Here is a 13836-nt window from a genome sequence, read left to right as displayed (position 1 = left end):
AGCCTTCGGTCAGCTCTCTCTCTTCCCTGAGTGCAGTGCGGCCACTGTGTTCCTGGTTTAACAGCGACAAAATGGGAAGGTGGCAGGTCTGCTTACAGTGTTTGAGCCCTGAGAGGCATCACAACACAGAAAATGGGCAAAAATTGGCATGCATTTACACCTGTGTGTTTTGTTTGTATCAAAGCTGATTAAAAACCCAGGAATGCTAGTGAGTCATTTGACCATGTGCATGCATGCAAGACCCATTCACATTGACGGCAAAGCCCAGATGTTAGCATTTCCTTTTTTTTTTTCCTAGTTATCAGTGATTCAGTATGTTGATTCAGCCCCTACCCTAAAAAAATGTAAAACATGACTATGTAACTGGGTCAGACATACCAAAGAAGACACCTAAAGTGTCAACTGAAATGACAACCAATGGAGCTCGCTCACGCACGCAGGCGCGCGCACACACACACACACACACACACGGCCCTCAGATGATTATGTTTTTCAAAAGATACATACAAGGAACAGCCAGTGTTATTTAATCAGACAACAAGTGAGTGCAGTGAGTGAGCGGAGTCATTCGTACATTGGCTCCCCTTCCAAGGCTTTAGATGTGTGGAAACAGCACTCATTCAACATCATTTAACATCACCAAACATAACATTCTAGGTTTTCATTAAAGTCTGTCATGGGGGCAATCCATTTAATCCCTCCTATACCTTCAGTGCAATGTGATATAGTGGTGTGCCTCTGTTCCTGCAGACAGCTGGTGTCTCATCTGGAATACTCATATCACTGCTTTTACTAACAACAGCTATTTATTATAAATGGCCAACAGACTGTGCACATAAAACAGAGCTTTCAAAAACAATTTTAATTAAATCGACCAATCTGACAGTCTGACATTGTTTTTCATGTTTGTTGTGGTTTAAGTTTTGAACAAGAGATTAAAGCTCTCTTTGTATGAGCTCTTTAATCAGTGAGCGCTCTCTGTGCCCTCCTTCCCTGACGAGCTCCCAAGTCAGCCCCCATGTAAACCTACCCAGGCCCTCCTGTTGCTCTTTATTGCCGACTCACAGTGGTACATCAAGTGTTTCTTCCAAGCATGATAGATTTACAGAACAGTAACTGACAGGTAGCACACTAGAAATAAAAAAAGGTACGTTAAGAAAAAAAAGGCAGTTTATTGCACTTGTACTAAAAGCAACTTCTGACCAATCAAATAGAATAGTCTATTCTTTGATCATCCGACCGACACAAAGTATCGCATCGTATCAAACAATAGCATTATCTAATAGAAAAGTCAATCAGGTGCACAAAACAGTTACACAATGTGTGCATTTATGCGATACAGCAAAAAAAAAAACAAACAAAAAAAAAACTCTTAACCCCGATGCCCTTCTAGTGCCAACTGTTAAGACTTGGCTGGCAGTGAGGAATGGCTGGCTAGAAATCAGAGCCTGCTGTCCTCATTAAGAATATTACATTGAGACCTGCTGTTTTATGTCCACTGTCATTAAGAGAGAACAACTAATTGCTTCAAAAATGTACTCCAAATGCTCATGTACAATTTTCTTAGGAAAAGCTATAGAAATTTGCTCTGACCAAATTGTTCTGATTAGCTTTCTATGCAAGCCATGTTGAATTAAAACATCACAAACATTCCCAGAGAAAAAAGTCCAGTATTTATTTACAAGAATAAATAATTTTACCGATGAATGATTGTGTTGGTATTGGTACTGTGTTGGTATGATGGTATTAATTAACACACTGCTATAAGTGAGTATTCCAGATTTAGTCTGAATCAGACATGAATGTGTATGCAAAGACAAAAGCAGCATGCATTGATTACATAATAAATTATATAGCTTAGAAATTATAAAATAAAACACATTCTAGCTCATTGGGTCATTTCTTTTTACTTCTTTAGGTTTTATTTATTCAGATACACACACCTACACGATCCCCTAAGATTCAAATTTGTGTGTGGTTTGTCTTTGCTGATGTAGCAAAATAAGACTAAATATACAACGCACAACACACATTCATTGTTCACATTCTTCTATTTTATAATGGCACGCCAACTGGAAAGATCACTGACGGGCTGCAGCAGCACTTAACAGAACAAACTTTGTCTCAACACAGGAAAGTGAAAAATAACACATATTGACACATGGAAATGCGAATGTGTGTCAACCACCAGTGTGTTTCCATCTAAAGTAGTAAAGTAAAAGTAAAGTAAAGTTACAGGTAGCTTTAATATTTCTATATTGCTGATAACCTCCTCCACTGACAGCTTTAGGGAGCTTGAGTGTGTGTTGAGCCTAAAAGGAGGTAAAAATGTATTTTGGAATCAGCGTCTCCAGAAAAAAAGGAAAAGCTGCCTTTCATGTTTGATATCTGGAAACTGGGGTAAGAGAAGAGGTACAGATACTTGAGGGTCGAATTGGACTAAGTAAAGAAAAAAAAAAAAGGGTTAGAGTATATCATACTAGACGTGATGCATCAATCTGCAGTAACAACCAGTTCTTATGTCTGTCCACCCAAGAAACATCTGAATAGTTAACCTTTTCTCTTGATAACCATTTAGTGCTCAGCTGGCTAGGAGGTAGAGCAAACTCCAACACGTAATACAGCAAAAGCACTGACTGTGTCAAAAATCCTGGGAAAGAACGCAAGGCACAAGTCCAAGTGGTGAGTATTCATACATACATACATACATACAGCCAAAAGCAAGCAGCATTAATAAAGGAATTTCTACTTGTGTTCACTACAAAGGAATCTCAACTTCATTTTTTCATTCAATACATTAAGGCAAATAGGGAGAGGAGGACACACAGGGATACATAAACACAAAACTCCATTCGGAGGAGAGGAGATGAAAGGAAAGACCAGACTTCTATGTCATTGAGTCTGTTGACTACAAATCATTCCAAGCATTTGTTTATGTTGGACTTGTATTCCACTCCTCCACCCCCAGTCTCCTCAATAAAACACTGCTTTATGAGTTTACACCCATTTGTAAAATTAGGACAGATTATCCTTGGTTCTGGCATGTTGCCCATGGAAATTTATGTCCTAACTGAGTGAATGCATTTGATTTACTGATATCTTGTGATTGAAAAAAAAAATGTAATGCAATAAAAAGTTATACCTCTGAAGTCTCTACCCTGTGGGCTTTGGCAGGGCCCTTATGTTTTAGGGCAGCAGCGATGATGGGATGGATAAGAGAAACCATATCTGTGGAATGCCTGAGCGGACGCGAGAGTACACGGTGTCCCGATTAGGCTACATGTGATTGTAAAGCCCAGCAGGCCAAAGAGCTATATAAAAAACATAAACCCAAGCAGGAGATTGGGGGGGGACTGAAGAGATGACAGGAAATGATAAATGATTAATATTGAAAAGTACTTCAGGGCAGATTTGCCTTTTTTAGTGGCTCAATGTAACTGACGAAGTACACCTGTGTATATGTGTGTGTATGGGTGTGTATGTGCCACTGTTTTCCTTTGTGATGTTATTCAGAACGTCTTCCAGCTATGAGATGGTTTTCATTCATCAAGGACAACCAAACATACTCTACTTTTAATTTTAGTTTGGTCTCCAACATTTCCTTTAAGACGCAAAAATTACCTCAGAAGATGGTGATAATTTCATGGCATTTTGTCATTAGGAGCCACACCTTACACTAGCAGTTGTCATTTTTCCATTGTAATATAAAAATAAAAAATGTTGGGTAATGCAACTTTAAAAACAAAAACCAAAAGTAGGTTTTGTGTTTGTTTTCCAAGTTGAGAATGGCCATTACAATATTCCTGTCGGTAATGATTCACTGCAGAACAGGTGACCATGTCTCCCTCTTAGTTTCCTACAAAGAAAGCAGCAACGAGCAGCTCAGTATCTGAGCATCATCACAGGAGGAAATGTCACAGAGCAAAGCAACCCCAGTCATTCAGCTGACATAATGTTACTGTTATAACCAAATGAGGGGTGGGAGAAAGTGGGCGGCCTCTGACCATTCTGCTTTGGTGTAACAGGGCAAGTTCTATCCAAATTCCGACTCTGACAGAATCCAGGATGCAGGCGCCCCCGCTCCCCTGGGATAAGAGCAGCAGGAGGAAAGCTGGGAGTGCCATGGATGTCTATACTGGAAGAGCAAAGTATGACTCATCGGAATCAGGTGTTCCAATGATAACACGGGAATTAGGGATTGTCCGTGAAGCAAACATTGATGTAACCACATTTCTTGATAACACAAATATACTTTTGATTCAGTGACTGTGTATGTGAATCATTTGGGGTGGATTTCCTTGTAATGTTAAATAACATCCATGCATCTAAATGAATCAACTGTAACACACACATCATTTTGAATATGTTCAGCATTTGAGGAAAACAAAGGCCTGGTTATGACTGTGCGTGCACAGTCATAACCATTAATCATAAATTTTTTGCTGTTGGTGCACCAACAGCGAAAAATTAACGATTTAAATGTGGACTTGGGTGGAAAGGAATTATGCACAGGCCTTTCACCATAAATGAGATTCATTAAGACGCAGATAAATGCACATTTCATATTATCACCATATTTTCTCATCAGGGCACTTTCTGAATGAATCAATACTGGTCTAGGTGGTGATTAGAGCGCTGATGGATCAGAGCCAGGCTGCCCTTTTAATGGTAAGATTTTCCATCAACATGACTCTGGATCACTCTTATTCATCATAATAGGTAAGGACATGGGCATATGGAAACCTTCCTTTCCCTGCAGCGTCATTAAAGTGACTGATTGTGGATATGGCCTGTCACTCTACCACATAGTCAGTCATCTTATGAAGAGAATTCATATTCAGAAGGTCCCGCTTTCATTAATCCAGGGCTCAACTACATTGAAAAAAAGAGACCCCATGAAAACATATGTGACCTTGGGATAATATATGCTCTCCTATCTTTTCTGTGGTTCACAGACACCCCCCCCCTCGCCTCGCCTGCTTACAAAATGGAATAAGAAAACAAAACACACCATGAGGAATAGATACTGCCTGTCTCTTAGAAACCCATCACTATGACATATGACATTGACAGACATGCTGGAAAACAGATTTTCTCCTCTGCCCCTTAGACATTTGTCTTTCACCCTTTGTTTGTTCCTGCATGGATGAGATAGATGTGAGCCAGATGCTAGACTGTCTGCTGACTAGACTGAGTTACCCAACTCTGCAACTGAATTACAGATCTTCTCTGGCAATTAATTCACATTTTAAATCCCAGACATTTGGCATCAAAACATCTTAGCATAGGAATTTAATGAGCCAAAGTTTATATGAAAAGCTAAACAAGCCTACATATTTGTCTGTTACATTTCAGTGTTTAAGACAAACAATTTTGTCATTGCTGTTTTATAGAGTGCACAGCAAAGGACTAACTGGAATAAAATAAACTACACAAATTTACCACATTCCTAATTCACGTTACAAAATGGGTGCTCAATCACCTTGTAAAATCAGTGGCTGGGATTTTAAAAATGAGGGAACACTGCCATCTGGAGGGGGCTTATCCAACACCTGAGAATGACTTGATGCAGATCAAATTTAAAAATAAGTAAATGTTTATCAAATTTGTCATCTTCTCAGGGGCAGTGTACTCTCTGGAGCCATGTAGCTCACATTCTGTAAACTCTTTACACAACACATGTCACTTTGCCTCTACTCTTAAAATATAATATTTGGGACCCTATCAACACCATAAAATTCAGCATTCTGTTAAATGTTCACAAGGACTAAGGCTGCGGGATAAGCCAACTTTAAGTATATACAAAACAGACAATATTTATGCTTTTCACAAAAAGCATACTGCTGTTCCATTGAAAATAGTCACACCTATGGCATTCTGGTGTGGTTTGTTAGCTGCACAGCAGCTGACAAGAAAGCCCTTCTGAGAGTAATCAAAGCTGCACAGAAAATCATTTGCACCCAGTTACAAACACTACAGGACATTTACAACACATGTTGCCTCTGCTGAGCTACAAACATTATTAGAGACTCGTTAAAGCCTGTTCACCACCTTTTCACTTTGCTGCCCTCTGGGAGGCGCTTCAAATCTTTAAAAAAGAGAAAGAAAGTTTTAACCATGTGCCAATAGGGAACTGAACTCTAATAATTAACCATACACAATTTTTACATTTTTAATATGTTATTGGATGCTCTTGCAATCGGTTCAGTCCCGTGAAATATGCATTTTTTAAATGTTCTTATAACTTTGTCTTGTATTATTACATTTTTCCTCATTTTTATTGGTTTCTGTTATTTTTGTTCTTTATATATTATATTCTTCTATGTGATGCACTAGAGAAACGTAGTGTGGTTGTAGATTGTGCAATGATAGCAATTATATCCTATTGGATTTCTTCTTCCTCCCTTGGTTGGTAATTATCATTTTGTTGTCAATTTAAGCCTAAATATGGCATCATTCCCTTTGCTTCCAAAGTAAATGTGGATTTAGTGACAGGCACCCTTACACATCAGCAGACCCTAAATAACATTCCTTCCCTAAAGCAAAGGTGATCATCAATTGCACCTCTGTGGCATTTTTATGAAGTTTTGGAAACAGTTGGATGGTTCCAGTAAAACAAACAAACAAAAAAAAAAAAAAAAAAGTTGAAAAGAAGGCTGACAGAGACTAAGTGCAAATGGGCCCCATAGGGGCCCTACATTTATCAGTTTCGACAACATATGGAGAGGATGGCCATGTCTGCAACACATCTCAGAGGGGGAGATTAAAGACATGAAGGTGTTTGAAGAACGATGGAAAAATCTGAGAAGTTTATCTTTCAAGCAACTTCTTCATTTCACATAAAGCATTCTATGTGAATGAAACCTTTTAGAGTGAATAATTTCAACAAATGGTAGTATGGGGAGAGCAAAGCTGTTTCCAAACTAGAAGCTATATTTGTATGAGGTATGGGGCAGGAATGTTAGCAATACAATTCACTTTTCCCTGGAAAGATTAAGACGTCTCTCTGAGGTTCTGAATGATGTAGAATTTGACCATTTTTGGCCACTTTGGTCTACACCATCAATGGACAGCCCAGGATTTAGAAAAACCGAAAGTTCATGCTTGAAATGTTTTAATCAAACTATGTGTGCAGATGTTCAACATAGTATAAACACAACTTTGTCCTGTGTCCTTGTTTGTACTTGTTTTTCCAACGACAGCTGTGTCTTAATTCATGATTCCTTAATTCTTCCTAAATTCCTTATATTACTCATTTGTCCATCATCTTCACTCCAGTATCAATTAATGCACACTACAGGTGAAAAATTAAGATTCTCAAGGAAAAGATGTAGGTTTTCAGAGAGAGAAGTTTGGAAAAATTTAGACAGTTTCAGCAGCTGAGTAAATTCAGTTTAAGAAGCCTCACCTTTGGTTAAACATCCCTCTAAAGTTGTAGTTAGCTCTGTAGTTGGGCATGGGCTTAGGATCCAAAGGCCTGTATATAGCTGGCTCTCCTCTCTTCATTGCCAGACCATTCAGCTCCACTGTGGGTGTTATACTGCCTGTATAGAAATGTATGAGAAAGACTTCATTAGATATGGAGGATTAAAACTAGGATATCTAAAATAAACCCAAAGAGCTGTGAAAATGCTGTTTCATATGAAAATTTTCACAAATACCTCAACTGTCCTCAAAAGTTTTGCAATGTTTTAGCTGAAAATATGAAGTTGTCTGGATTGTGGTTAAGAACTGTAAGAATCTGTGACTCTATATACTGTTAAACATACAGATTCCCACTGATGTTCCCTAAGGTATCACAGGACCTTCTGAACCCCATTAAGAGCTGGTTATGATATTTTTCACCCACACAGAGAGAAGGGAATATAAAATATTGCTATTAAGTTGACCAGAGAAAAAACATAAGACGTTACTTCTGTAGGATGATCTGTATTAGCTTTGTTCTGAACATGAATTATTTAAATAAATACAGGATTTGAGTTTTGCCTGGAAGACGATCTCCAAAAAGTGAAAGAATACTGAAACTTTCCATTACTGATGGAGACAGAAATATAATGCGAGTATAATCATGACACATATGCCTTGGCTTATTTCATACTGTTAGCACTTAAGTTTATGATCAACCTTTCAGTAGGAAATCAAAGACACCTTCGCTCTGATATGTTGCCTTTGAGTTGTCACCATTTCCCTCCAATAAAAAACAGTATTTCAATTTCAACACCACCCTAGGCACCACAACTACATGAACCAGCAGAGGGCACCAATGCAACAATAAATGACTAACTAGGAATAAAGTGGTCTCAGTTATTCATTTAAACTCTTACTGGCTCAAACTGTGGCTGAATTAACTCACAAAAAGGTAGAAAATGGGATTTAACTAGACACAACAACATTTAATAGATATATGCGATGCTGTCTACCTCTATCTCTGTATAGGCTACTTCCCTATCAAGTTGAGTTATACAACCCGAGAAGGTAATTGAATATTGCAGCTGCACTAAATATCGTTTACTATAGTATATTGTGGAAAAAAAAAATAATAATAAAAAGTGATCTGTGTTTTGGTTAAAAGTGACAATTTGACTTTTTAGTGATCCTGTATGTTATCAAATGTACATCATTGGTTGTGATAATTACAGTTAAAAAGGCAATAATTCACACACAACTTCTTTCTTAGTAGTAAACATTAAACTAAACATACATGGCAGCATGAGCGATGTGAGCTGCAACTCTACTCACACCAACAAAACAGAGCATCAAACCTGACTGTTAAGGGATGTGGGTAATCTGAGAAACTAAATGTAGTTTTCCATGTGTACAAATGCATATGATATGACAAAAAAAATTATCTTATATTATGTAAATTGCTCCGGTTGCAATACCTGGGTTGCTGTTGACGTCCACTTTAGGGGAGCGGGGCGCTGGCCTGGGAAGGACACTCTCGGCCAGTGCTTTGGCGGCTGTGGAGTGCTGGGCCTTTTTAATGCTGGTGCCCTCCGCCTCCCACACCTGCTCCCCGAGAGTCAGCTGCACTGTGAAGATCTGGAACAGTGACACCCAGAGGGAAAGACATTTCCCAAAAGCAACAATATTTTTATATCGACATCCCATTGGAGCCCATGTTGTAGTAGCTGGGTGTATTTTGAAATACCAATATTCATCCATAAAAACATACTCAAAAAGTCTGAAGCACATAAAGTTCTTGGCACTTTCAGTAATTTATGCAGATGCTTGACTTTAGCCTTGTGAGGCAACTGAATTACTCATAAACAAGTATCCATCTTGCCAGGTTTCAAGCTATTCATTTGTAGGCAAACCACAGTGGTTCAGCCCAATCAGCTTCTAATGATGGAGGAGGTGATTACGATTATGGGCGTTTATGAGCATGTTTTAAGTGTAATGAGGTAAGGAGGTTAGTATAGATGTTGCTATAGTGTCTGTTATATCTGAATGACAGAAGAACGAAGAACGGCAATAAAGGTTTCCCTCAGCAGAAATTATGTTTTTGCTTTTCTGGCAAGAGTTTGAGTGACCAACTGGCTTCTCTGTTTACAAAAAATGTTTCATATAGCACTTTAGGTTAGCACTGTATTGAATAAAATAAAATAAAATTACAAAGGTCTCGAAAATGACCTCTAATGTATGTGGTGTTTCGGCAACTAGAAATACCTTGGCATGTGCAGGGCCTCTCTCGTTGAGGAGCTTATACTGTGGTTGGATCCTATTGAAACGGGCTAACTCATTCACCAAACACATTGGAGTTTTCTCTTTAGGGTTTGCCATGTTTTCCTGGGGCGGGCCTAAAGCACAGCACAACAGAGTACGTAAAGTACACACAAACATTATTATAGTGTAAGAGGTATGCACAAATATCTTTGCATTGATGTAGGACATTTCATAATTTGGCTCAATGATTGGTGTGTTATTCATACAATACAGCAAGCATCTTGTGGAGTATTCATAAGTCAGAAATATGGTGTGACACAAATTGTGCTTGTCATGTCAAATGACCGAAAAACAGCCATAACCCAATCCCTGCAAAGACATTAGCACAAAGTATATAGTTCAGGTTATCTGATTTGTACCATATGGTGCAATGTAATCTTGAGAAGTTTTTCTCCTAAAAGTGAAGATGGTCAGAAGCTGAGGAGAAAATGTCTTTCCTCTATGGCTTGAATCAATATCAGAATTCCATTGTTAAATTTATAGCGTAGTAAATGATGAGTGTGTCTGATAAAAAAAAAAAAAAAAAAAAAAAAAAAAGCACAACGTTGGCAATAATAAAATATAATTTCCCTCATATACTGTCTGTAGCAATTAAAACCAAGAAAGTAACAGAAAATAATTATTGCTATTCGAAGGGAAATCATTCAAACAACTTAAAATTCCACCTGGTGATGTGGCAGACACAGGGGCGTCCCCATATCCGACTGCAGGAGCAGGGCAGACGGGTGTGGGGGCCGGGCCTGTGCCGTTGACTGAGGGCTGCAGACCCAGGGATCCTGGGCTGGCCATGGCCGTTGGGGGAACTCCGGGGGAGAGGCCAGGACCAGCCAGAGGTGCTGAGGTCTGTACTTTCACTTGAGCCATGCTCTATTCCTGAAACCAGACAATTAATAACTTAGAAGTTGGTTTGAAACATGCTGATCATTGCAGACTGTATACAGCATGGTGTAGAGGACACCAGTATGTCATATATCTCATTGAAATCCAAAAATGATTGCTGGAGAAGGTTAAAATTTGATTATCATATCATAACCAAAATTTAAGTCTTGTACAATCTGGTGTGGTACCTTAGGCATTATCCTGTTGACAAATTAAACAACAATCAAACAGGTGAATAAATAACTTAATTTGTGGCAATGCTTGTTAAAATGCTCCTTTAAATAGTGAGAAGATTTTAGCTGCCTGCAAAAAATAAATAAATAGATAAATCACATTTATAATAACTTAGGTTACTTGTATATCTCGTACTATATGAGACATTTAGCATTTGTCTAGACCAATGCCAACATAGAAACATATGAAATTCACGCAAACTTTTTGCTGAGTTAAAAGCGGTTCACTGTCATTTCTGTGGGCAAAGCCTGTAGAACAGGGTTCAAAATGAGCCGCCCTTGGCCTATCTCACATTCTGATCCACTGGCAGCTAATACACCCAGACAATGAACCTTTATTTGAAGGAGCTTTGCTCATGTTACTGCTGCTAAGCTCTCCGGAAAAAGAAGGGAATCCTGCGACAGCAGCCCGAAAAAAGACAATGGACATTCAGTGACAATTTATTTGAAACGGCTGGAGCAAAATAATAAATATAATTTACCACTCAAACCAAATATACCAATCAAATATTAAAGCCAAGTATGCACTCATTCTTAATGTAAAAGCTGAGTTAATAAGATACAAACTGTCACATAACGTCTTGCCCACACTACTGTCTCAGATTAATATGTAGCAGGCAGCAGAGGGAATTTATCTCATGTCCCCACAGAGGTCAGAGAGACTGACAGACAACTGGCCCTTGGACACTTAATGAAACACCAAGTTTGGACCCGATCCCTTCAAGTGCTGGACATATTACCTTGACCTAAACTGTATCGCCAAATATTAAGTTACTGCTTAACTGATAGATGTGATCGGGAGAGGTCTTTGAGCTCACACCGGTGATGGATACAGTTTGCAGACTGAGGTTTGAATGGCCGTCACCCTGAGATCGCAATCACAAGTGATGCTTCACACTGTTTACAGCTGAGGGCCAAGGCTGCACTGATGTAAACAAGAGAGCGGCAGCAGGAAGCAGAAGGATGCAGTTTGGACTATGACGCCCTGACCTCAATTCATTAGCACTTGCACACAGCCGGATTCTTGGAGGTGTATTTCCTCGGTGCATCCCGTATGCCCCCCCCACCCACCCACCTCCCCCCTCCACCTGGGAGGTTGTGGGGGTCACCGTCCTTCCTTGCCCCCTCCCTACCACAGTGAATGCACGGCTGGCTCCGTCAGTGATTTGGACACGGAGGTTGTGTTAGGTTGGGGTTGACAGACGGAGCTACGCGGCTGTCTGCTACCCCCCCTGAACCGACACCACGGCTCCGACCGAGTACCTCTTAGCAGGAAGCTAACACCACCGGACGGGAATACGGGTGTTTTCCGCTAATGTCAGCTCCTAAAAACACACCGACGGAGTGGACGGGCGTGCGTGCTGTCACGGACATGTCACCGCGTCTCCTCCTGATGGATACAGTCTAGCTAGCTGCCTCCAGTTGCGCTAGTTTAGCCGGTTAAAGCTCATCATGGCTGATCGGCCGAGCACCCCTCTAGCTGGCATCTCACTATACCGCCCCATCCTCCGCCAAAGTCTTGGGGATTTCAGCCCACCGCAGCATCATATATGTATTGGAGACACCGTGACGAATAATCCACAAAGCGTTTGACAACAAAGGGACAGATATTTCAGGGTAATTTTACCTTTGTCCAGGGCCAGACCCCAGTTACACCTCCAACATTGGCAAACACTAAAGAGAACTGGATAGAAGAGGGAACGGACCACGTAATTTGTCCGGGTGAATTCTTTTTTTGTAACACATCCCGTTAGATGAAAATGGCTGATCAATTTAACAAGTCGTGTATGAAGTTTTTCTGTTGTTTATTTTCTTAATTTTAAGCGTTTAAAATCGCTACCGTGCCCTCGATCGAGTTTGACATGAATGTTGAATGAATCAGCCACCCCCGCGGAGTTGTCAATGGTTCGTTCCTGGTGTGCTCCCTCTAAACCTACAGTACAACTTTGATTCACAACCAATATGAATCTTTGCAAACTTATGCAAACTGCATTAATATTTTGGGTTAATATGTAAATATTAATCTTTTCTGTAATGGGTCTCATAAATGCAAGTATTATTTCAATGTCCCATGAGGCTGTACATTTATAAATTTGGGGAATATTGACTTACTTGGCCTATTTTCACTCTTCGTTTATTTCGTGACATTGAGTCTAAATGTTAATATCCCAAAGCTGCAATGTTTTGGTTGGAGACACATTAACAGACAGGCCACATCAACACCCCAGAACAGCGCTCCCTGCTGCTGGTAGAAGCCATTACAGATGCTCAAGAGCACTTTGGCAGAACAGGTGTCCGCCTGCAGACAGCTGCTGCAGACAAACCTATCTGGATCACAGTCTTGATTCAGTTTGGTGATTCTTTAAGAAAGACCGCGTCCAGTGATATGACTGAGAGGTAAAGGAAAGTATAATAAAGAATGAACTGTGGGGCCTCCTCACAGGGAAATCTGACGAGGATCATTATAGTGACCAATAGATGGCGCCATTAAACCACCCTTTCTGTAGTTATCGTGACGCCTTCATCTCATTCAGGGACAAGTATACTCTCCTGTACACACTGGGTGTAGTACAGTGACACAGAAGGTTCTTTCTGTCTTTCACCTCTCACACATGTACAGCATAGCAGAACAAGAATCCTTCAATTATTCATTTTTCGTGCAGCTGCACTTGACTGAGCAAAACTGAATGCTCATATGGAGGAATTCAGCGAAGCTGGGCCAAGAACACGCACACATACAGTGATGGAGAAAAATACCTGTAACTGGGATGTTGACTGGACATATAATCTTATTGTCTGCGCTTGCACTCATGCATTCAGTTCTTCTCTCTGAAATTATTGGTTTGTCATGTGATTCGACATGGTTGATGGTGCAAATCAGGGGCTTCAAATGATTTGAACACTTAAAACGATTTCTGTTTTAACACAAAAATTGCCAATTAGAGTTTATCATAGTTTAGTAAACAGTACATTGGTAAAGTTGCAGTGAACAATTACA

The 13836-nt window shown here is 39.8% G+C and overlaps 1 protein-coding gene across 2 annotated transcripts in view; it reads right to left on the bottom strand.

Annotated features, from left to right (window-relative positions):
* stau2 (staufen double-stranded RNA binding protein 2) overlaps positions 1 to 12536 on the bottom strand; it is a 74380-nt gene extending 61844 nt beyond the window's left edge. For both annotated transcript variants that reach the window (XM_029528741.1, XM_029528742.1), the window contains exons 1-5: positions 12466 to 12536; positions 10392 to 10599; positions 9670 to 9800; positions 8883 to 9042; positions 7409 to 7544 (exon numbers count right to left, since the gene is read on the bottom strand). In XM_029528741.1, coding sequence (XP_029384601.1) covers positions 7409 to 7544; positions 8883 to 9042; positions 9670 to 9800; positions 10392 to 10590 — 626 coding nt within the window. In that variant the 5' untranslated portion in view covers positions 10591 to 10599; positions 12466 to 12536. The remainder of the gene's footprint in view (positions 1 to 7408; positions 7545 to 8882; positions 9043 to 9669; positions 9801 to 10391; positions 10600 to 12465) is intronic.
* Between the last annotated feature and the right edge of the window lie 1300 nt (positions 12537 to 13836).

This window comes from Echeneis naucrates, chromosome 20 (assembly GCF_900963305.1).
Source record: "Echeneis naucrates chromosome 20, fEcheNa1.1, whole genome shotgun sequence".
NCBI lineage: Eukaryota > Metazoa > Chordata > Actinopteri > Carangiformes > Echeneidae > Echeneis > Echeneis naucrates.
This window is presented reverse-complemented; position numbering and strand designations above follow the sequence as displayed.